This window comes from Saccopteryx bilineata, chromosome 5 (genome assembly GCF_036850765.1).
Source record: "Saccopteryx bilineata isolate mSacBil1 chromosome 5, mSacBil1_pri_phased_curated, whole genome shotgun sequence".
In the NCBI taxonomy this organism is placed as follows: domain Eukaryota; kingdom Metazoa; phylum Chordata; class Mammalia; order Chiroptera; family Emballonuridae; genus Saccopteryx; species Saccopteryx bilineata.
Window position 1 is genome coordinate 58,349,762 of NC_089494.1, and position 25,789 is coordinate 58,375,550.

At 41.8% G+C, this 25,789-nt stretch overlaps 1 protein-coding gene across 2 annotated transcripts in view; it reads left to right on the forward strand.

Moving 5' to 3' along the window:
• Window positions 1–25,789, forward strand: part of PDE11A (phosphodiesterase 11A) — a 467,655-nt gene that overhangs the window by 347,114 nt on the left and 94,752 nt on the right. For both annotated transcript variants that reach the window (XM_066232547.1, XM_066232548.1), the window contains one exon: window positions 22,788–22,897. In XM_066232547.1, coding sequence (XP_066088644.1) covers window positions 22,788–22,897 — 110 coding nt within the window. The remainder of the gene's footprint in view (window positions 1–22,787; window positions 22,898–25,789) is intronic.

Consider the following 25,789-nt stretch of genomic DNA (forward strand, 5'->3'; position numbering starts at 1 on the left):
GTATAGGAGGGTAACCTCCATAACTCACTTTAAGCGCTGCCATTCATGAGTTATGGGTCATTCCCTTTCTAGTGAAAATAAATTCTCCCGCACCATCAGCCAGAGCCGAGTATTTTTCTTAGGACATGTAAATTGTAAAACTCGATGAACATAATCATGTCTGGCATTTTGGGGAAAGTCGAAGCTCTTGCTCATGGACACAGGTTTGTAAGGAAAGGTATGGGGTTTCAGGACTGGGGCTGCCTAGTGACAACATACGGTTTTTTTAAGTGAATTTATTCTGGAGATTTTTATGGTGTTAGTAAACTGCTTAATCTGTCGCTTTGTGTTTTATGACGCCAGCTGAATCCACCAGGTCAGGGAGACCCAGCGGCAGCGCCACGGCCCACGGCCGTTTATCACAGCCTCTGTTTTCCACGGTTTATGACTTAGTAGTGGCACTTTCTTGGGGCTGAAACTTGGCATCTAAAGGTGTCAAGCTGGGAACTTTAAAAAGTTTCCATTTTTCATGGGTCTCATTTTAATTTTGGCTGAAGGATGGCTAGTAGAAATTCGGGTAAGTTTTGAAGAGGCCTCATATTCTTGAACTTCAACCTGGCCTCTCGCAGACTTGGAGAGGGTTGTGTCTCGGAAATTCATGCTAACCAAGCTTCATTTTCAGTCTTACCAACCACATGTTATATTATATTTGCAATTCACAAGTCATTTATTATAAAATATACACTATGTTTCTAAACATAAACAAAACATGTCATCTTTGTCCTCAGAAAAATCCTAAACCACACATATTCTCAGTGTTGAAAGCTAAGTCCTTAGAATTTTCTGACGCCTCGTCTTTTGTTCATTTTTGGAGTGCTATAGGTGTGCCACATACATGGAGCTATGTTTATTGTATTATCTAAATTGAAGTAGAAACCTTATTTTTTATGTCACATTAAGATATTTACCCTGAAATTTTTCTTATACCATTTGTATATCTTTTTGTACACTTTATTCAAAATATGAGAGGAGAGGTATATTGAACGGTTTTTATTTTACCTCATCAGGACTTCTTGAGAATGAAATAAAGCATATCGGCAGATGCCAGAAGTTTGCTGTGAAATGCTCCAGCAAACAAACAAACAGAACAATGCATGTAAAAATATAGATGAAACAAGTCTGATGAAACATGGACCCCTATTGAAGTTAGCTAATGAATACATGAAGGGTCATTATAGTTTTCTATTTTGTGTATGCTTTTGACTTTCCAGAATAAATAATTTTTTAAAATAATAATAACTAGTAAGTTAAAAAATTAAGCCATGGAAATAGTTAAAAATAATGAAATAAAACTGATTAAAATAAATCCAATTTTTTTTATTCATGCATCCTCATTCATACTCCACACATATAATTGTACCAGACACGCCATAAGTTTTGCTGCCTTGCCATTCTGAGACTTACCAGGGCAAGCATTTGCAATATTATTTGAGTTTGAGAGACAAGGTATATCCAAAATGTGACTTAGGTTTTATGATTTGGTAATAAGCGCCCTGAGAAGCTTCTGTAAAAGAAAGTACTGAAGTATGGACCGTAAGGTCTTTCCAACTCTGAGCTTGGTCAGGAAAGGATCAAAACTACCCTACTCTCGTGGATAATTAGACAAAGTACAACTGCCGCGTATGGTATGGTGTGCCTCAGGGAAGAAGGCACAAAAAACATGGTGCTGGATGGTGGTCCCCTAACAGCTGGAAAAATTCTGGTCTTTGGACCACAAAATGGGACTGAAGTGCCTCTTTTTCAGCCTAGCAGACCCAAATATTGGCAGACAAATATTACTATAAACACCAAAGAGGTATGACCATTAAATCTAGATGCTGTGGTTTGTACAGAAGGTTTGCTTCAGAGTGGAGGATTGTGAACACCTGTTCTTCTCTCCCTCGTGCGTTCACCACATGCCATCTCTGGTTGGCAAAGACGGGACCCTTTTTTGAAGAGAAGATAAACTATAACATCAAGTAGTATCAATTTATTTGCAAGCACACTTGGCAAGCAACTGAAATCTACTTCCACCTTAAACTTGATCAAGTCCTCTGCCTAATATCATTGCTTTGGAGTATATTGAATAGATTGACACCCACCAGCCTGCCCTTAGTATTTACTGTTGAGAGGTGGCCATTCCATCTTGAAGCAAACAAAATAGAGTCCCACAGAGAAGCATGCTGGGCTTGCTGTAAATGCCTGTGGAGCCCAAACATGTGCCCTAACAATGCTCTCACCACTCTGACCCACTCACAACTGGGATATGTGCTGAATTGGGGAGATGATTGAAGGCACTCTTCTCACAGAGCTTTCAGCTTTTGTTAGCAGATATGTTTTACAGATAGACAACTCATATGAAGGATGGTCTAGCAGAGCTGGGCCAGCCACCTACATTGTAATGTGGGCATTTTTTAGAGGGCACAAGCACCTTGTATGTAGTATTTAGCACAAAATCCTCAAAGAGCACTTTTAGGCTAAAGTAAATTTGATTTTAATAATATACCAAACAAAGGCCCCAGACAATGATCCTGCAATATTGCATATGAGAAATACCAGGCATTAAATGTTTCCTCTATAAATGCTGTCTTTCAGCCTCCAGCTCACTCCACTTTCAGGTTGAAGTCATCTACATATCGGTTGAGACACAATGACAGATTAGGGTTACAGTGTGTGGATCCGCCCATAGGAGGGATTTTCTTGAGAAACCATATTCTTCAAAACCTTTCAGAATGATCTGAGCTATACTCTTTGCTCTTCTTATCCAGAAGAAAAAGAAAGATGAAGGGGAGAAGAAAGACTCTACAAAAACCTATCCTGTTCTCCGCCAGGCCACCAAGGGCTCCCTGCGGTGCTGGCCGTCACATTCATGGAAGAACATTCAGAGCCAAAGACCTTCTTTGGTTTGGGATTTCTGGGACCACTTGGAACTTCCAGTACATCACAGGATTCCCTTCTTTTTAGTCTGCCATCTGCCAGATCTCTGAATCAACAGGATGAAATCAAGGAATTCATCATTCAGTACCTCCAACAGCCTTGCTCAAAAAGAAATGTGAAGGCAGAATTTCTGGCATCACTTTTTCGAATTCCCATGCCATAGCTGCGTGCATGACAAAGGGGTGTAGTCCACGATGCGCCTTCTTGGGAACAGAACAGAAGTGGCTAAACACTTCCACCCTGCCTTTCTTCCACAAGTTGCAACCCATGTTGTGACAGCATCTCACTAGAAAAGAGTGCTCTGTGGCACTGTTCTGATTGGTTTGAAGTGTGGCAATGTGTGTCACAGGGCTGGACATGCCTGTCTTGCTTAGTGCTTTGTCCCAAGTGCCTGAGGGGAATAAATGCTTAATAAGTACTTGCTCAGTGAATAAATAACTGAAGGAACTTTTTTCAGGATATCACAGTTTTATTACAAGCTAGGGTAGTTTGATTGAATATGGGTTTATTACAGTGGTGGGATTCAACCGGTTCGTGCCGGTTCAGCAGAACCGATACCTAATTTTTTGTTGAGTCTGGTGAACCCGTTGTTAAAATGGAACTTGTAATCAGGGTTGTCTCTAAGGTGGGTGCTTTGGCAGCCGCCCAATGTGGAAATCACAAATTTACATTCCTTACTCCTTTTTAATGTTCATCTGTGCAACAGCATATCTAAGCATCCGTAGTAATGTTCATTCCATCCGTAGGTGAAAAAAATTTGACAGAACTATGCTTGTAATATTTATTTATTCATTTCATAAAACTCATTATACATTTGATGAAATACTACATTTTAATTCCCTCACATTTGTTACTTCAGTAAACAAACATATAACATAAAGTGAAAAAGTGCCAAACAACCAGAGGGTGACAAGCTGTCGTTGAAAATATTGTAAATAATAGTTTTATTGATTTTTGTCAGGTATTAATATTTTTTCATTAATATTTTGAAACTCTTTTTTATAACATAATCTAGTTTTGTGTACCTCTTTCATTGTTCTTATTTAAGTATTAAATGCATGAAATAATAAAGTACCTTTCGGTATATCTTTTTTTTATACTTAAAACAGTTTTTAGGGCAGAGAACCAGTTGTTAAATTATTTGAATCCCACCGCTGGTTTATTCTTTAAAAAGAATTTACACACACAGTATGTATATTCTAATGAATAAATGTCCTTTATGGAAATTTTGGACTCAAAGAAAACATTTTTTTAATTTTTTTTTTAATAATTTTATTTTTTTTAATGGGGTGACATCAATAAATCAGGATACATATATTCAAAGATAACAAGTCCAGGTTATCTTGTCGTTCAATTATGTTGCATACCCACCACCCAAAGTCAGATTGTCCTCTGTCACCTTCTATCTTGTTTTCTTTGTGCCCCTCCCCACCCCCTATCCCTCTCCCATTCCCCCCTCCCCCCGTAACCACCACACTCTTATCAGTATCTCTTAGTTTCACTATTATGTCCCACCTACGTATGGGACATAATAATACAGTTCCTGGTTTTTTCTGATTTACTTATTTCGCTTCGTATCATGTTATCAAGATCCCACCATTTTGCTGTAAATGTTCCGATGTCATCATTTCTTATGGCTGAGTAGTATTCCATAGTGTATATGTGCCACATCTTCTTTATCCAGTCATCTATTGATGGGCTTTTTGGTTGTTTCCATGTCCTGGCCACTGTGAACAATGCTGCAATAAACATGGGGCTGCATGTGTCTTTACGTATCAATGTTTCTGAGTTTTGGGGATATATACCCAGTAGAGGGATTGCTGGGTCATAAGGTAGTTCTATTTTCAGTTTTTTGAGGAACCACCATACTTTCTTCCATAATGGTTATACTACTTTACATTCCCACCAACAGTGGATGAGGGTTCCTTTTTCTCCACAGCCTCTCCAACATTTGCTATTACCTGTCTTGTTAATAACAGCTAATCGAACAGGTGTGAGGTGGTATCTCATTGCCGTTTTGATTTGCATTTCTCTAATAGCTAAAGAAGATGAGCATCTTTTCATATATCTGTTGGCCATTTGTATTTCTTCCTGGGAGAAGTGTCTATTCATATCCTCTTCCCATTTTTTTATTGGATTGTTTGTTTGTTTGTTGTTGAGTTTTATGAGTTCTTTGTATATTTTGGATATTAGGCCCTTATCTGAGCTGTTGTTTGAAAATATCGTTTCCCATTTAGTTGGCTTTCTGTTTATTTTGTTATCAGTTTCTCTTGCTGAGCAAAAACTTCTTAGTCTGATGTAGTCCCATTCATTAATTTTTGCCTTCACTTCTCTTGCCATTGGAGTCAAATTCATAAAATGCTCAAAGAAAACATTTTTAAGTCACCTGTGATCCCATTATTGGTAACATTTTGATGTACAACCTGACAGTCTTTTACATTCACATACTGAGACGTTTTAAGGTTGGGATGTTACATACATATCATTATATTTTTCTTTTCTCTCCATCTCATTTGTACAGCACCGTTAATTATCAGTTACATATTGATGCACCAGAGCCATTTTTAGACTCAAAACATCCAGTGGCTCTGCAGTATCAACTGCTTACTATTCAAGAATAACATCCTTCATGGAATAAAGCACACACCAAGTGATTCTATAATGTAACAATCTATCATTACAAGAGTATTTAAAAGCTGCACAACTGCACCTCCATTTTCACCTCAGTAGCTGAATAGTATAGTGGGTAAGAACACAGACTCAGGAGCCGGGTTGTGTTACATTCTAACAGTGTACTCTAGTGCCTCATGTATAAAATTGAGTGTTGTCCTCAGAGGACTCTAAGGATTAAATGACTTAATGTTTTTGAGTATTTAGAACAGTGCCTGACATATAGTAAGTGCTATAGAAATATTAACTATTATCAGTATTATCCTAGCCTCTTTTTTCAGGTTTAACGATTGCTTGATATGTAATAAACACCTGATAATATTTTTGTTTAATAAACAAAGCTTGTATTGCACCATCTAATGTTAACGTTATGGCAGTTGGCTTTTACACCTTTTTAAGGATTCTACAGAGTTTCGAAGCAACAGTTATTTTTCTCTGGCCATGATATTTCTCTGTTCACTAGTATAGTACAGGATCAACTTTGAGATAGGAGCACTTCCTAGCTGGTTCAAATTTTATGTTGACTAAATGTTAGGAAAGTGCTGGGTGGTCTAGGGGACCCTGTGAAGCAATCTTACTGTTTGGATCCTTTGGAATTCCAGTAATTATATGCTGTAGTAGCTGAAGGTAAAATGATCCCAGCATACTGTATGTCTTAGCCCATCAAAGAACTGTTTGAGGCCTTCTCAGAGGGTACTCACAGATTTCTCTCTCTCTCTCTCTCTCTCTCTCTCTCTCTCTCCCTCTTATAAAGTGAGAGGCAGGGAGGCAGAGAGACATACTCTTGCATGTGCTCCAACCTGGGATCCACCTCACAAGCCCCCTACCAGGCACTGCTCTGCCCATCTGAGGCTGCTACTCTGTTGCTTGGCAACTGAGCTATTTTAGTCCCTGAGACAAGCCGTGTAGCCATTCTCAGTGCCCTGGGGTAACTTGTTTTAACCAATTGAGCCATGGCTGCAGGAGGAGAAGAGAGAGAGAGAAAGTGAGAGAGAAGGGGTGGAAAAGCAGATGGTCACTTCTCCTGTGTGCCTTGACTGGGAATTGAATCAAGACTTCCACACACTGGGCAGATGCTCTACCACTGAGCCAACTGGCCAGGGCCCAGATTTCTCTAGAGAGGGTGACATGGGAATTAGGTCTATATGCTTGACTCTTTTTTTACTTAGATATATTTTATTCACTGCTTTACATTTCTGATAATGGGCCATGATGGAATAACAAGTAAGAAGGTAGATTAAAATAAATAATTATTGGATCAGGAACAGAAAAAAATATAATTTTATTTGAAAATAAAATAATAAAATAGAGTCAAATATAGAATAAATGCATTAAAATATGCTTACTGTTGCCCTTCAGTTCTCCAATTCACCCACTGTGGATTTTATCCAGTATATATTTTTTAAATTTTTAAATTTTTTGGTACTGTGGCATTGAATATTATATTAGCTTCAGGTGTACAGCATAGTGGTTTGACATTTATATAACTTTCAGAGTGATTCCCCAATAAGTGTAGTATCCACCTGGTACCATACATAATTATTACAATATTATTGACTATATTCCCTACACTTTACATCTCCATAACTATTTTGTAACTGCCCGTTTGTACTTATTAATTCCTTCAGCTTCTTCACCTACCCACCCCCACCCCACCCCCAGCCCTCTTCCTGTCTGGCAACCATGGGTTTGTTCTTTGTATCTATGAGTCTATTTCTATTTTGTTCATTCATTCATTCATTTGTTTGTTTGTTTATTTATTTATATTCCACTCTGTTCTCTTTTGAATGTATATTGTCTTCAGCAGGCAGTTGACTTTTCCTCCTCAATATGAGTGTAGGTCAGAAGGGATAGGATGGAAAGAAGATGGATGAGGGTGGGGGAGGAGCAAATGGACACTTAGTGGCAGGTGGACCCTTTTCAGGCCTGATGACTCTCAGAAACCATTTACCAGGCAGCATTAAATCATAGTCAAGAGATAGGTGCTGCTTCAGTAACTCAGGTGTCATGGTCAAGAAGGGTGAATATGTGACTGGGTGTGTGCTGCACTTCAGGGTTTCTTCATTCTGAGGATCCAGAGCTGGGCTCCATGATCTTCAAACACTATAAAACCATGGAATAATTTCTAGGAAGGGGGTCATGGCTTTCATCAACTTCCCCAAAGTACTCATGCTACAAATAGTTTAACAATGAGATGCTGGATTTTAGGAAGTGGCAAGGGTGAGAAGGAAGATGGCTGCTTAGAACATTATAATAAAATATGAGTCCATCATATTATCTAATGGATGATAACTGAGAACTTAAAAATAATTCAGGATTTTGATTTTGAGTCTGTTAGATGAGATTCAGTGTTAACTTTTCATAAATTTCTAGTCAAATTACCTTAGTTTAACGTAATCCCATCCCCATACTTACTGTTTTAATTCATCAGCTAGTTCTAATCAATAGTATTTCAAAGGCAAAATCTAAATTACTGTGCTGTTTTATTTTCGTTTACAGCATTGGCTTTCATAGTATTGTGAATAATTATTTCATACCTGGTAGACTTTCAAGATTTACTTAGTATTAGCAAGATCCAAACCCAACAAAACTGACTTGGAGTTTTAAGATACAGAGATGGCATTTAAAGACATTTAGATACCCTTTGCCTTTCAAAAATCACCCACAAATAACAGGGAATGGACACAATTTCTATGTCATAGATGAAGGCAGAAAATGGAGGGAAGATGGTGCATAGCTTAGCTGAGAAAAGGAAGGTCCAACCCCAGTGACTTCAAAGTGAGTGAATAAAGGAAAAGATACACATGAGAAACAATGGAAACAATGAACAATGTCCCCCAGAAGTTACCCTGGCTCAGGAAAGGGAGGCATCAGACCACAGAAATAGGATGAGGTGAGGGGAGAGGGAGATGAAAACTCTGAGTCCTCAGGTCACCATGTAGTCAGAGGGCCACTCTTCCCCTGGAGAAACTGAACCTCACACTTGGGGACACCAGCAAAAGAAAAGTTAGCGTGAGATACACCCTAAAAATAAGAGAATTAAGTGAAAGTCTGGATCCTCACTCAATGCTGAGAGGCTACATTCTCTTCTCTCAGAATGCCAAAACCTGTATTTAATGTCATTTCCAAACATAAGATTGAAAAGTCCAAAAGAAATGAATTCAGGTACTGACACATGGGAATCTCTAGCAAAACTGCCCATCTGCTCACCCTGTGGTAAGGGCCTGCCAGTCTGTAGACACCACCCTGTGCACTGTGTGTAAACACTCTAATGCTTTACTCATGTGAGGAGCTACCGGAAACTTGAGAAAACCACTGGACATAGAGAAAGAGAAGGAACAGAGAGAATTTCAGAGGAATTTTAATTAATATCCCCCCAAAATAGGAGACAAGAATACAACCATGAGAAAACAGCATGTTATTAGAAAAGGAACAGCAGACAAGAAAATGCTTATCAATGCAAAGTATTATTATTCCTAGAAAGAGAGAAAATGTCAATATAGGAGGCAATGGGAAAGAAATGACAAAACAAGGAAATCAACATAAGATTTCCAAAGTCCAACCAACTGGAGTTCCAGGCAAATAAGACAAAAGAAACAGTGAAGAGAAAATTATTAAAAACATTATAAACAAGAATGTTGTACCAACAAAAAGGTAAATCAGCAAAATGTTGGGGAATATGTCTTAAACCCAAACCTATCTTTGTGAAATTGCCAAACCCTAGAGACAGAGGATTCCATAAAAGGGGGAAAATAAAGTAACACTCAAAGTAATAGGAAGAAGATCAACATTCGTTTCTCTAAAGTAACTTCAGAAGAAGGAAAATAATGGAGCAGCCCTTAGTGAAAACGTTGCAACCTAGAATTATTGGGCAAGTAAACAACTGAATAGGAGAATAAAGACATTTTTAGTCATACAAATGTCAAAAAAATTAACTCCCTAGTGTTAAAAAATTAACACCTTTTCTCATGAAGCTTCTGGCAGATGTGTTCCCACAAACTGAGGGGATAAATGAAGAAAGAGAGGTGTGGGGTGCAGGAGAGAGATCAACCCAAAGAGAGGAAAACTGGCTACAGACAGAGAATCCAGTCCAAAGAAAAGGATCAGGCAAAGGCAGGGAGTCCCCAGGACAGAAAGGAACCTAACAAAAGATGTGACTCTTTGGAGAGTTGTGTGGTGAGCTGTGAGAAGACTTAGATGTTCAAAGAACTTTTAACTCCAAGAAATGAAAACATTTGCATAAGAAACAATTACCAGAAACTAGTTAGCTTTGCAGTGACTATTTATAGAGTGGTAATGCAATGAATATTTACACAGTGTGTGAGACCTTGGACACATAGCATCTCTGTGCCCGTTTCCTCAACTGTACCTGGGGAAAATAATAGTTCCCATCTCATGTTCTTGTCAATGTAAAAAACTTCTGTTGGGCAAACAAGTATGTTAGACTTACTCATTTGTACTTTGCCTGATTGATGCATGAGCATGGGGTAGCACATATGTGTATAGCTTATGTAAGGTTGAAGGTGCTTGCCCTCAGGTCAGAAGATTGTAGATTGCAAATTGCCTGTCACCATTGGGAGGAGTCATTTTTTGCTATTGTTTGCCAGAGAAGGGATATTTCCCCCGGCCTGTTTGCTTGTCAGCCTGGAGAGAGAAAAGTGGTTTTCCCTGTTTGCTTGCTCATCTGCAATTCTGAGACTCTAATAAATGGAATGGCCCACCATTTTCCAGCTCCACAGTTCCTTTACCATCTACCCGAATTCAATGCAAATCTGCATGGCCACAACCACCAGCCTTACATCTGGCGAAGTCAGCAGGATTCAGATCAGCTTGGTATGGAGCCACCAACACACTTGAAGGATGGAATAGAGGAGTGGCTGTTCCCAGTGGCTCTCATGTTGGGGGCACTGGGCTGGGTATTTTTTACAGCCCAGCAAGAAGAAACCAAGAGCTCTGTGCAAGAGGCTGCCTGAGGTCAAGAGCTCCAGTATAAGCTGCAGACCGAGCGGCAACAATGGCATGAGCTGGAATGGTCACTGGAGACAGAGCTGTAGGTCTGAGAAATGCAGGCCAGGCTACAGGCTAAGAACCAATGACAGCATGAACTGGCATGAGTGCTGGAGAAGAAGGCCGGCCACTCTCAAAAGCTGCAGTGTGAGATGCAGGCTGAACACCAACAGTGCTTGGAACTGGAGCAGTCTCTGAAGAGTTACAGGTTTGTGAGTTCCAGTTTACTCTGGAAGTGGAACACTGGCACCAACAGTTGGTGGAGAAACAACTGTGAGTTCAAGAGCTGGAATCTCAACTTCAGGCCAAGAGCTGGCAGCCACAGGAACTGAAGCAAGTGCTGAAGACAGAGCTGCATTCGAGCCAGCGGGAGCAGATGCTTCCGACTCTTTGGAGGAGGAGGAGTTTCGGGCTGAATTTGCCATCCACAGACTCAGAGCCTGGCCAGTGGTCACTTAGAAGGTAAAAACCCAGCAGCCAAGAATCCCTTGGGGGCAGGCACAACCTCCTCCACAGGTGGTAGAGTACTCTGTGGTCCAGCCCTAAACCCAGGCAGAGCTGATGGAGTTGGGGGCACAATTCAGGCAGAAACTCACTGAGCCCCTAGTAGCCTGGTTGCTGTAGTTATGAGACATAGGGGTGGATAGTGTCATGCTCTCTGGAACAAAGAGAAATTGGCCACCATTACCACACACTCCTCCTTAAGGCAGCATCTTCAGAACTGCCATGACAACTCAGGAAACTATACCGTATTAGAATGGGTTGTGACCACCATTCATACAGTCTGGCAGAATGCTGGAGACTTGCCAGGAGCAGTGAGTAGGTGGCAGTGCTACAGTGAGCTAACCAAGGCCCTTCGGGAACTAGGTATAAAGAATGCTGCTTTCAATCTGAGGTCCCATGGGCCAGATAAGAAAGAGTTTATGGCAGGGATGAGGGACCTCATTCTCTGCAGCTCCCCATCAGCCCTTTTTAGGTCACTAGTGGCTATCTTGGTCCCCTGTGTCTGGCAGCCCATCAACATGGCTATGCAGATGATAGCAGATTTGGGGAGCTGGAGACAGCATGGGATCATAAAGCAGTAAGGGCTCTGCCCGTGCTGACCCCCCCCCCCCCAACTAACAAGGAAATGAACCTATAAAGGTTACCCAAACACAGATATGGGTAGATTTGATGGCAGCTGGGGCAGATAGGGAGAAATTAAATGGCAGGTCTAATAAAGTTTTTTAAAGCTTTGGCAACAACTTGAGCCGGAACAGAAGTTCCAGCCACTGAAAAAGTGGGTGGCCCTGGCAACTGTCAAGAAAATGGCTAGTCTTCAGGTTGCATGGTTGCAGGATTACTTGTTGGAGACAGAGGTGGGAAAGGAGGATCCTCCCCAAGACCCACTGTTCCAGTTTGAATAGGAGGAAGGCTGAGAGACCCACCTAGCAGTGATCGGCAGGGAGGCCTGGAACCCCATGTGAAGTTGACAATCCATTAACCACCTTCGAATGTACAGCAGGTGTTGGCATTAGACGATAATAGGTGCTTTTTTCTGCAGCAGCAGCAACAACAGATAAAAGAACTATCAAGATATCACAGGCATTGGATGTGTTTGACCCCACCAGACCCTGTAAGCTTGCTGAGGGGTTTGGATGGGGCTTGTGTAATGAACAGAGTACTTATGGAAAGGCGCTGAGGTATGTTAATAAAGAGTTGTATGCCTAGTTGCCTGTAATGGACTTTTTACCTTGGTGATTTGCACAGACAGCAAGGCTATCTATCGTGGACTGATCATTGAGCAGTGTAATGCACTCTTGGGCTGCAACCAGAGGGGGGAATCAGCTCCCTTATTGGATGGACATGCTACTTTTGGACAGTATGAGACCTTGATGGCGGGGGGGGGGGTGTCCAGTGGAACCCCTCCTGCACCTTGAAGCTGCTCCCATCCAGTTGCAGAGAGGCACTATTGAGCAGATAGTTATTTTTTCTTGCCCTTATTGTTAAAGACGGCACTGCCCACGTGGATGGCTGTCGCCTAGGTGATACATTAAGTGCCCTTGCTTGGAAGGTGATTATGCTCATGTGTGTTGGGAGAGGGCTTTTGTGCCAAAATGTATTAAAAGGAGGAGCTAGGAGGCCATTGGGAGAGAGATCATGCTCTTCCAGGGGAGAGTGATTATGTGCTTGTAGAGACAAAGAGCCTATGGATGCTGGACAGGGAAGCCACATGGAGGAGGCAGCCAGAATGGCGGATTAAGAGAAGGAGAAATCAGTTTGTGGAGAAAAAGGAAATGGGGAATAGAGGTGAATAAGACTAGCGAGGTGTTAGCCTTTGATTCTAGGAGAACTCAGATGAGTCAGTGGCTTTGAGAGCCCTGAATGAAAAGGGAAGTATTTCCTGCTCTGTGTATTTCTCACCCACTGGGTGCGAGCTAGAATAAAGGAAGATGGACTGCCAGTTTTCAGCTCAATTGTTTCTCTAAGATCTGTCCGAATCAAACCTGAACCTGTGTTGGCCAGGCAGCTTTGATGGCAGCCACGGATACTTGCTATACACACACCAAAGACACTTCATGATTTCCATGGACACAGACCTGGACTATTACAGGCCTTCCCACCTACCGTGGGGTAGGGGGCTGGAGATGGGCCTCTAGTCAGCACCTTGGGCAGAGTGCTCAGGGAGACATTATGAAGGGCACCTTTGTAATTGTTGTAATTGTATAATTTGTGCTGTAGTCTGTTTGTTTATGTAATGTAGCTCACTCCTCACACAGCGATCATCGCAGAAGATACCTGTCATGTAGATCGCGAAGCGAGCAACCCTAAAGGGGTGGAATGTTGGGCAAACAAGTGTGTTAGGCTTGCTCACTTGTACTTTGCCTGATTGATGCAGAGAACAGGGCAGTATCTCATGTGTACAGTCTATGTAAGGCTGCAGGTACTTGCCCTCAGGGCAGCAGATTGTAGATTGCAGATTGCCTGCTACCATTGGGAGGGGACATTTTTTGTTGTTTGTCAGAAAAGAGTTTTTCCCCCCAGCCTGTTTGCTCCTTAGCCCAGAGAGAGGACAGGGGTTTTCCCTGCCTGTTGGCTCATCTGCCATTTCAAGACTCTAATAAACAGAATAGCCTACCTTTTTCTGGCTCCACAGTTTCTTTACCATCTGCCCAAATTCAGTGCAAATCTACATGTCCACAACCACCAGTTTTACTACTTCCAAATCTGTAAGAATTTTTAGTGAGTTTATTTGACCCAAACTATCGACAGTTACCAGGGAAACAAAGTCTGAATGGATTGAGAAAGTGCTCCGGACACTGGCAGTTTCACCACTTATTTTTACATCAGAATCAAAGGGGAAGACATGAAATTGATTGGTGGTAGATTAGGGAGGTGGGAGAAAGCAAAGTGGAGAAATCTCTGGGATTGAATAAAAAGTAAAAATGTGTATACTGAAAACTCTTTTTGCATAGGCAGGCATAGGGTACTTAACACAATTCACATGTTAATAATAACAGTGAAGGTGTCTGTTGGTCCCTGTTCTGGTGGGATGCCTGCCCTGAGCAGGAAGAGATTACCCACCTTATCAGGTAACTTTGTTGTAGATGCAAAAGACAACAGACAGGCTAGGTTAAGGTAAACATCGACCTTTGTTAGAGAAAAATACCTCCCTAGGACCTGCCTACCCACCACGAACTGCTTTTAGTTAGAGCTTCAGACCGCCCTGTGCGGTTACTGTAGTTTGCAAGGCCACCATGCAGGCTTTCCCTGAGCTTGTCAGGTTCAGTTCGTGGACCCGTCTCCCCCCCCCCCATCCATAGTCTGTTATGAGGATTAAATAAGTTAAAGTTAAACAGTTGCAAAGCTCATAGGACTGTGTAAGTACTTGATAAATAAATAAGCGTTATCAACGTATGAATACTATGTAGAAATGCGGTATACAGGAGATGAGGTGCAGCGGAAAAGGCAGCAAGGCTGTGGACTTGAGGTGCGAGGCTCCTGGGCAGAGGCCACATTTCACGGGTAGTGCAGTGCAGAGCTCAGATAAATAGACTACAGAGCTCAGAGAAAACCCAGACAGAAGCCAAGAAAACCCAAGAGAGGAGGGTGGTGAGCCTACTAGGAGAAAAGCCTCCACTTCCCTGGAGTGAAGAAAATCACTTTCCCTGGCTTTTTGAAGATGGCAGCGGAGTAGGCAGACACACAGACGCCCAGCTCTCAACACCAAACTGGAATACAAATCAATTTAGGAAAAATCAGCATGAAAAACCAACACTGAACTGCAAGAACAGCTCTCAAAAACCAAGGAGCAAAGAGGAAACCACAATAAACCTGGTAAGGAGTGCCTGAATCTCCTCTGCTTACAGGAACAGCTGGGGGGGGGGGGGTGAGGCTGAGAGCCCAGAGAGGATTTCACAGAGGAAAAAGAGCAGAAACTACTGCTCACAGCCACTTACCTGGCGACCAGGGTGCAAGGTGGGTTGAAAAGACCAGCTTATCTCCCAAGTGGAAAGGACAAGGAGAGGGACAGACTGTGAGGGGCTAAGGTATGCAAGAAACGAAATAAAAAAGCTGACTCATTCGTGCTGGAGGCGGCCATAGCTGGGGGAGGGACTGAACCTTTCACAAAACAGAGCTGAAGTGCTTCCGGATCAGAGATCTCCAGACATCTATCCAGCTCTAATCAGCACAACAAGACACAGCTGAAAACAAGAAGTGGGGAGGAGGGGCAGTAACTCAGGTCTCTATGGAGATCTGAGATACACCTCCCCCTACTGAAGCTGAGAAAAAAACCTGACCCCAGTGAGATTAGTTGGTGGAACAGACCTTCAGCGTCTCAGGTTACACCCACAGCATTCCTGGTTACAGTCTCAAGGAAGCCCCCTGCTGAGATCAGTTAACAAGACTATCACCTGTTAAGAAAACAAACAAATCAAGACTTCAAAGCTGCCCAAATCCGAAAGTGGATTACAAATAATAGCTGATACCAATCCAAGAAGACCTAGAAATAACACAACTGAAAACAGGAGGCAGAAAACACCAAGCCTAGACTCAAGCAACTCTACAAATAAAACACCATTATGAGAAGACAAAGGAGTGCAACCCAAATGAAACCACAAGAGACACCCTTGAGAGATGAGCTGAGTGATATGGAAATAATCAAACTTCCAGATGCGGAGTTCAAAATAATGATTGTAAGGATGCTTAGGGATCTTAGAACAACAATGGAGGGGCAGTTTGAAAACCTAAATAAAGAAATAGCAAGTATAAAAAAGGATACTGAAATATTAAAAAAGAATCAGTCAGAGATGACAAATACAATATCAGAAATGAAGACCACAATGGAAGGAATTAAAAACAGGATGGATACAGCAGAGGATCGAATCAGTGAGTTGGAGGACAACTGGAATGAAGGCATGAAAGCAGAGAAGAAAAGAAAAAAGAGACTCAAAAAGTCAGAGGAAACACTTAGAGAGCTCTGTGACAACATGAAGAGAAATAACATCCGCATCATAGGGGTTCCTGAAGAAGAAGAAAAAGAACAAGGGATAGAGACTTTGTTCAATCATATCATAACTGAAAACTTCCCTAAATTAATGCAAGAGAAACTCTTACAAGTCCAAAAAGCACAGAGAACTCCATTAAAGAGAAACCCAAAGAAACCTACACCAAGACACATCATAATTAAAATACCAAAGCTAAGTGATAAAGAGAAAATATTAAAAGCTGCAAGAGAAAAAAAAGTTATCACCTACAAAGGAGCCCCCATTAGGATGACATCCGACTTCTCAACAGAAACACTTGAGGCCAGAAGGGAATGGCAAGAAATATTCAAAGTAATGCAGAACAAGAACCTACAACCAAGACTACTTTATCGAGCAAGGCTGTCGTTTAAAATCGAAGGAGAAATAAAAAGCTTCCCAGACAAAAAACAACTCAAGGAATTCATTACAACCAAACCAATGCTGCAGGAAATGTTAAGGGGCCTGTTGTAAACAGATCAAAGTTGGAAAAGAATATAGCAAAAAAAGGAATACACCTTTAAAGAAGAAAATGGCAATAAACAACTACATATCAATAATAACCTTAAATGTAAATGGATTAAATGATCCAATCAAAAGACATAGGGTAGCTGCGTGGATAAGAAAACAGGACCCATACATATGCTGTCTACAAGAGATACACCTTAGGCCCTGGCCGGTTGGCTCAGCGGTAGAGCGTCGGCCTAGCGTGCGGAGGACCCGGGTTCGATTCCCGGCCAGGGCACATAGGAGAAGCGCCCATTTGCTTCTCCACCCCTCCGCCACGCTTTCCTCTCTGTCTCTCTCTTCCCCTCCCGCAGCCAAGGCTCCATTGGAGCAAAAATGGCCCGGGCGCTGGGGATGGCTCTGTGGCCTCTGCCTCAGGCGCTAGAGTGGCTCTGGTCGCAATATGGCGACGCCCAGGATGGGCAGAGCATCGCCCCCTGGGGGGCAGAGCACCACCCCTGGTGGGCGTGCCGGGTGGATCCCAGTTGGGCGCATGCGGGAGTCTGTCTGACTGTCTCTTCCTGTTTCCAGCTTCAGAAAAATGAAAAAAAAAAAAAAGAGATACACCTTAGAACAAAAGATACACATAGATTAAAGGTCAAAGGATGGAAAAAAACATTTCATGCAAACAGAAATGAAAAAAAAGCTGGGGTAGCAATACTTATATCAGACAAATTGGACTTTAAAACAAAGGATATAGTAAGAGATAAAGAAGGCCACTACATAATGATAAAGGGAGTAATCCAACAGGAAGATATAACTATTATAAATATCTATGCACCTAAATATATAAAACAGACTTTGATGGATTTAAAGGGCGAGATCAACAGCAATACTATAATAGTAGGGGATTTCAATACCCCACTAACATCACTAGATAGATCCTCAAGAAAGAAAATTAACAAAGAAACAGCAGACTTATTGGAAACAATAGATCAACTCGATTTAATAGATATCTTCAGATCCTTTCACCCTAAAGCAGCAGAATATACATTCTTTTCAAGCGCTCATGGTACATTCTCTAGGATAGACCACATGTTAGGGCACAAAAGTGCTCTCAACAAACTTAAGAAGACTCAAATCATATCAAGCACCTTCTCCGATCACAACGGCATGAAACTAGAAATGAATCACAGCAGAAAAGCTCAGAAATTCTCAAACACATGGAAACTAAATAGCAGGGTGCTAAATAATGAATAAATTAAGAATGAGATCAAAGAAGAAATAAAAAAAATTCCTAGAAACGAATGACAATGAGCATACAACAACTCAAAATTTATGGGACACAGCGAAAGCAGTGCTGAGAGGGAAGTTCATAGCACTACAGGCACACTTTCAGAAGCTAGAAAAAGCTCAAATAAACAACTTAACCCTGCATCTAAAAGAATTAGAAAAAGAACAGCAAGTAAAGCCCAAATGTAGTAGAAGGAAGGAAATAATAAAGATCATAGCAGAAATAAATGACATAGAGGCTAAAGAAACAATACAGAGGATCAATGAAACTAGGAGCTGGTTCTTTGAAAAGGTAAACAAGATTAATGAACCTTTAAGTAGACTCACCAAGAAAAAGAGAGAGAGGACTCAAATAAATAAAATTAGAAATGAGAGAGGAGAAATAACAACTGACACAACAGAAATACAAAATATTATAAGAAAATACTATGAAGAACTGTATGCCAAAAAACTAGACAACCTAGATGAAATGGACAAATTCCTTGAAACATACAATCTTCCAAAAATCAATCTGGAAGAATCAGAAAACCTAAACAGACCGATTACACCAAATGAGATCGAAACAGTTATCAAAAAACTCCCAACAAAGAAAAGTCCGGGGCCCGATGGCTTCACAACGGAATTCTACCAAATATTCAAAGAAGAACTAACTCCTATCCTTCTCAAACTATTTCAAAAAATTCAAGAGGAAGGAAGACTTCCAAGCTCCTTTTATGAGGCGAGCATAATTCTGATTCCAAAACCAGGCAAAGACAACACAAAGAAAGAAAATTATAGGCCAATATCTCTGATGAATATAGATGCTAAAATCCTCAACAAAATATTAGCAAACCGGATCCAACAATATATGGAAAAATCATACACCATGATCAAGTGGGATTTATTCTGGGGAGGCAAGGCTGGTACAATATTCGTAAATCAATCAATGTGATTCATCACATAAACAAAAAGAAGGAGAAAAACCATATGATAATTTCAATAGATGCAGAAAAAGCATTTGATAAAATCCAGCACCCATTCATGATCAAAACTCTCAGCAAAGTGGGAATACAGGGAACATACCTCAACATGATAAAAGCCATCTATGAGAAACCCACAGCCAACATCATACTCAATGGGCAAAAATTAAAAGCAATACCCTTAAGATCAGGAACAAGGCAGGGGCGCCCCCTTTCACCACTCTTATTTAACATAGTCCTGGAAGTCCTAGCCACAGCAATCAGACAAGAAGAAGAAATAAAAGGCATTCAAGTTGGAAAAGAAGTAAAACTATCATTATTTGCAGATGATATGATATTGTATATAGAAAACCCTAAAGTCTCAGTCAAAAAACGACTGGACCTGATAAATAAATTCAGCAAAGTGGCAGGATATAAAATCAATACTCAGAAATCAGAGGCATTTTTATACACCAACAATGAACAGTCAGAAAGAGAAATTAAGGAAACAATCCCCTTCACAATTACAACCAAAAAAATAAAGTACCTAGGAGTAAACTTAACCAAGGAGACTAAAGACTTGTACTCGGAAAATTACAAAGCATTGATAAAAGAAATCAAGGAAGATACAAACAAGTGGAAGCATATACCGTGCTCATGGTTAGGAAGAATAAACATCATTAAAATGTCTATATTACCCAAAGCAATCTATAAATTTAATGCAATACCAATTAAAATACCAATGACATACTTCAAAGATATAGAACACATATTCCAAAAATTTATATGGAACCAAAAGAGGATACGAATAGCCTCAGCAATCTTAAAAAAGAAGAATAAAGTGGGAGGTATCACACTTCCTGATATCAAGTTATACTACAAGGCCATTGTACTCAAAACAGCCTGGTACTGGCATAAGAACAGGCATATAGATCAATGGAACAGAACAGAGAACCCAGAAGTAAACCCACAGTTCTATGGACAACTGATATTTGACAAAGGAGGTAAGGAAATACAATGGAGTAAAGACAGCCACTTTAACAAATGGTGTTGGGAAAATTGGACAGCTACCTGCAAAAAAATGAAACTAGATCACCAGCTTACACCACTCACAAAAATAAACTCAAAATGGATAAAAGACTTAAATGTAGGCCGTGAAACCATAAGCATCTTAGAAGAAAACATAGGCAGTAAGCTCTCCGACATCTCTCAGAGCAATATATTTGCTGATTTATCTCCACGGGGAAGTGAAATAAAAGACAGGATAAACAAATGGGACTATATCAAACTAAAAAGCTTTTGCACAGCTAAAGACAACAAGAACAGAATAAAAAGACAAACTACACAATGGGAGAATATATTTGACAATACGTCTGATAAGGGGTTAATAACCAAAATTTATAAAGAACTTGTAAAACTCAACACCAGGAAGACAAACATCCCAATCCAAAAATGGGCAAAAGAGATGAATAGACACTTCTCCAAAGAGGACATACACATGGTCAATAGGCATATGAAAAAATGCTCAACATCACTAATCATTAGAGAAATGCATATTAAAACCACAATGAGATATCACCTCACACCAGTCAGAATGGCGCTTATCAACAAAACAACACAGAATAAGTGCTGGCGAGGATGTGGAGAAAAGGGAACCCTCCTGCACTGCTGGTGGGAATGCAGACTGGTGCAGCCACTGTGGAAAACAGTATGGAGATTCCTCAAAAATCTGAAAATCGTACTGCCTTTTGACCCAGCTATCCCACTTTTAGGAATATACCCCAAGGACACCATAGAACGGCTCGAAAAGGAAAAATGCACCCGCATGTTTGTGGCAGCATTGTTCACAATAGCGAAGATCTGGAAACAGCCCAAGTGTCCGTCAGAGGACGAGTGGATTAAAAAGCTTTGGTACATATATACTATGGAATACTACTCAGCCATAAGAAATGATGACATGGGATCATTTACAATAACATGGATGGACCTTGACAACATTATACAGAGTGAAATAAGTAAATCAGGAAAAAAAAAAAAAACTAAGATGAATCCATACATAGAAGGGACATAAAAATGAGACTCAGAGACATGAACAAGAATGTGATGGCAACAGGGGCGAGAGGTTGGGGGAGGGGGGAGAGGGTGAAGAAGGAGAGAGGGGTTAGGGGAGGGGAGGGGCACAAAGAAAACCAGATAGAAGATGACAGAAGACAATTTATCTTTGGGGGAGGGGTATACAGCACAATCAAATGTCAAAATAATCTAGAGATATTTTCTCTCAACATATGTACCCTGATTTATCAATGTCACTGCATTAAATTTAATTTAAAAAAAACTGAAAAAAAAAAAAAGAAATGCGGTATACAATACCTATCAAATTAGATAAAAGAAAAAGGAAAATGGTTGCCCTTGGGAGTCAGATACGGAGAAGGATGAGAAACTACTGTTTCTGATTCTAAGTCTGTACGGCCGGTGGCCACCACCATCGTGGCCATGCAGGTTCTCACTGGATTCAGGCGGATGGTAAAGAAACAGTGGAGCCAAAAAATGGTGGACTATTCTGTGGGAGACTGCAAGCTAACAGAGTCCTTGCAGTTTAGATCTGTGGGGACAGAGGAGCGGGGGACTGGCAGTGAGTTGACAGGGTCCTTGCAGTTTAGATCTGTGGGGACAGGGGTGCGGGGGCCTGGCAGTGAGCTGACAGGGTCCTTGCAGTTTAGATCTGTGGGGACAGGGGTGCGGGGGCCTGGCAGTGAGCTGACAGGGTCCTTGCAGTTTAGATCTGTGGGGACAGGGGTGCGGGGGCCTGGCAGTGAGCTGACAGGGTCCTTGCAGTTTAGATCTGTGGGGGACAGAGGTGTGTGGGATTGGCAGTGAGCTGACAGGGTCCTTGCAGTTTAGATCTGTGGGGACAAGGGTGCGGGGGCCTGGCAGTGAGCTGACAGGGTCCTTGCAGTTTAGATCTGTGGGGGACAGAGGTGTGTGGGATTGGCAGTGAGCTGACAGGGTCCTTGCAGTTTAGATCTGTGGGGGACAGAGGTGTGTGGGATTGGCAGTGAGCTGACAGGGTCCTTGCAGTTTAGATCTGTGGGGGACAGGGGTGCAGGGGACTGGCAGTGAGCTGACAGGGTCCTTGCTGCCCATCCCCCCACCTCACTTCCTTGATTAAGTTGGTAATGGCTAAGCTCTTCCTCATAACCTCTGATTGTTTGATTAAGTTGGTAAAGACACACTAACTCCCCAAAGAAATCTCAGCACACCTATGCACTGCACAAGCAAGCTACTGGAGAATAATAAAACAAAGAATCCAGGGATACTCCACCTGATCCTCAATCTAGGTTACCTAATCTTCTGCCACATTCCAGTTTTCAAGCCACACACTGCCTTATTATCTGTATAAATTCAGTCTGTCCTCCAAGCTGAGATGAAAGAAGGAATTTACAACATAGCTTCTAGAACATTAGCATGTGACCATCATTTCAGTACTTCCAGGTTGCTTCTTTTAATATTGTGAGGGGTGGGGGTGTTTTCTTTGGCAGGCTTCCGGTTAAGTGGTATGTGGTAGATACAACATTCAGTTCTGCATTCACAGTCTCCATTCACCCACCACTAGATGCCCATCATTGAAATGTAGAATCACAAATCGCATTTGGCTCTGGGCCTTTGTCAAACTGTCACTATATCTGGATAGTTCAGCCTCTTCTCTAAAAAGGGAACAAAATAGCCTGAACTTTGTTCCGGCAGACCAGTGTGGGCCACTGCGACAGGGAGCTAATTCATCATTACAGGGACCTTAGACTGTGCAAGTGGCCACCCAAGTCACTGTCATTGAAGCAGGTGGCAGTTAATCATTTCCGTAAATGATGTGGGTATGAAAACAGAGCTGATTATTGATTGCTCTTGCTCGGTAGACGAACCTTACCCATCCTCCCTGCCCTGAGCAGTGACTGTTGCCATTTTCTCTTCTTCCCAGACTGCCGGCTTTCAAGAGATTCTGACCGAGGTGGAAATTTTAGCGGTGATTGTGGGATGCCTGTGTCATGACCTCGACCACAGAGGAACCAACAATGCCTTCCAAGCTAAGTAAGTGTACTAATTGTTGTTATTTTAATGCATTCGCCTTTCTGTTCAGAGCCAAAGGTGACCGGTGCTAAAGAGTAAAGCATTAATTCCTGGCATCTGAGGCCAAGGCCACGCAGGCTTGGGCTTGTGTGTCATGAGGCCCATCCATCTTTATAATTCCCTATTCTTCTTTTAATTGCAAATTTGCCCTTCATGTCATGCTTGTTGATTTGGTCTGTCTCTGTTGACCTCAGTCAGATAACAAAGCACAGATTTTAAAGAGCTTGTTTCTTTTTCTCCTAGAAAGCTGCTTTCATGGCATTAATAAGATTTTTGGACTTGCTGCTCTAAAATCAGGGCTTGAGATTATTAAAAGAAAACTGGTCTTAGGAGATTTAAATTTTTATGAGGCAAAATATCTCTTTCTTCCACGATAGAATCTCTTCCAGGCTCTTTTAATGTAGGATATCATTTAAACAGCAGTGAGGAAAATCACACATGAGGAATATGGCCTCTGCTCCTCCCACAGAAAGGTGGGAAGCAAACAAAGGAATTCATCATACTGAGGATGTGTAGGCCCATCATGTGCATGGACAACATGATCTGTCCCTAAGCAAGTTGGACTGGTCAAAATAGTCATTGCTCTGTGGTTCGCACTATGGCCAAGGCCAAAAACAAGCATGCTAGAAATAAGACCAAAACCCAGATCTCCTGAGTATTATACTGAGGGTCCAGTTTTATTATTTCTACTACCTGTCTGCAAACAAAATTATATGTGAGTTAATGGGCTGGAGGGAAAAGTTAGGGGATGGAGACATCGAAGAAGGCTATGACAAAATAGTAAGATTATCTTTCAATTGACCAATTTCAAAGGCCCCCATAACAGGCGTGCCTCCATAACCTGAAACATTGTCAGGCCACCTCTATCAGGCCATCACTCTTATCCATCCTGGATGATAGCGCCGATCACTTCAAACCTCCCTTTTCAGTATCCTGTCATGTTGGACTCTTAACTTTCTGTGACATTACCGTGCAAAAACTCAGCTCCAATTCAATTTCACAATTATATTTCATGCTACTCTGTCTAGACCCTTAAAAGTTCAGGAGAAAATATCACAGTTGTGTGAGTTTGAGGTATACCAAATGTATTTTCTCCCAAATGAGCTGGATATTTGGTACTGCCCACACTGTGTGTCTCTAGCCAGCTCCATCTCATTGCTCTCAGCAGTTCTATATACCAGACATTCTCCCTTCCTAAACCACCTCCTGTCCACCACCTCCCACTCCACTCAGCAGATCACCTTGCCTCCTCTTTCACTGAGAAAATTGGGACCATCAATCGAGAACTCCTTCAATTTCCTCCCCTGCCATGTACAAACTTATCTACTGGCCCCATCCTTTCCTCCTAGCCCCCTATCTCAGTAAAAAGGCTGTCCTTCCTCTTCTCTGACACTAATTCCTCCACCTTGGCTTTGGAACCCTTCACCGCCCCTTCCTCCGAGACCTTGTTCCATTAATCTTCCTCTCTCTCTGCCCTGTGTCTCCCTTCTCCTTTCTACTAGCTCTCAGCATCCTATTAACATAAACACTTCTCCCCCTTCTTAAAAAATCCCACCTCAGTCCCCGCTTCCCCCTCTTGCTGCTGTTCTATTTTTCTTCCTTCTTTCCCAGTCAGTCTGCATTGAAAGTTCATTGTCTTTGCTTCCCCAACCCTGCCCTTCCACATGGCTTCCAGTTCCACCTCACCAGGGGAATTGCTCTCAGTAATGCCACCAACAACCCCTATTTCTAGAGCTGTGGGACATTCTTATGATCCTTCTATCTTGAACCTTCTTGCCATGAGATCCATTTTCTACCCCCTTCTTCCTAGAGTTCTCTCTTCCTTTGTCTCCCAGACAAAGTATTGCACCCACTTTTCTAGCCTTTCTTCTCATTGTGCTTCAAGGCCTCTCTCCTCCTGCCCCAGCATTCCTGACGTTCTCTCCTGTCTTCTCCTCTCTGCACAATCCCCCATGCAGGGTCTTCCTCCACCCATTTGCTGATTGGCCCCAAACCCGATCTTGGATCAATACTTCTCTGCTTCTCTCCACTTATCCCAACTGCTTGAGGAGCACCTCCTATTGAAATCTCACAGTCACCTTCATCTCAGTCTTTCTTTTTATATTGGTCCATTTTTCTCTTATTCTCTATCTCAGGAATAGCACCACCAGAAGTCCACAAGTCACCTAGCTTCCTTCTTTGCTCCCCTAAAATTCACATCTCTGTGTTCTTTGTCACTACTGCTTGTTTTGCATCTCTTCTGGATTGCTACCACAAACATCCCAGCTCTCCTCCTCCAATCTCTCTGCCTTGGCACTCTAGAATAATCTCTGTAATTCACAATGCTCATCAGCTCACTCTCCAGCTCAAAAGCCATTCACCAGCCTTTTGGCTTTCAGGATAATGTTCAAATTCCTTAAGTTAGCTCTTTAAGACCCTTTCTAATCAGGCTCCTGCCCATTTCTTTGGCCTAGCACCCACTCCTTCCACCCTCACCCACCAATGCATCTATGTTCCAGACACAAGGGTCCACTTGAAGTGCTCAACGGGGTCCAACTAGTTCACTTCTCTCTGCTTCCCAGTATTGTTGCCCCTGCCTGGAATGCCCATCTTCTCCTTCTTTCCCCTGCAAGCACCCCCCCCAGGGTTCTATTCCTCCTGAGTAATCCCCTTGTCAATTTTCTCTGACCACATAATGCCCAGGCTCTGCTTTTCTAAAAGTGTGCATCTCATTCTAATTGCTAATTTTAATTGCAGATGAGTCTCCCCTTCTTCTTGAGTTTCCAGGATGTAAAACAAGTACCAGGAGCATAATAAACATACAATGAATGTTTACTGAGTGAGTCAATGAATGAATGAATGAATTAATGAGGT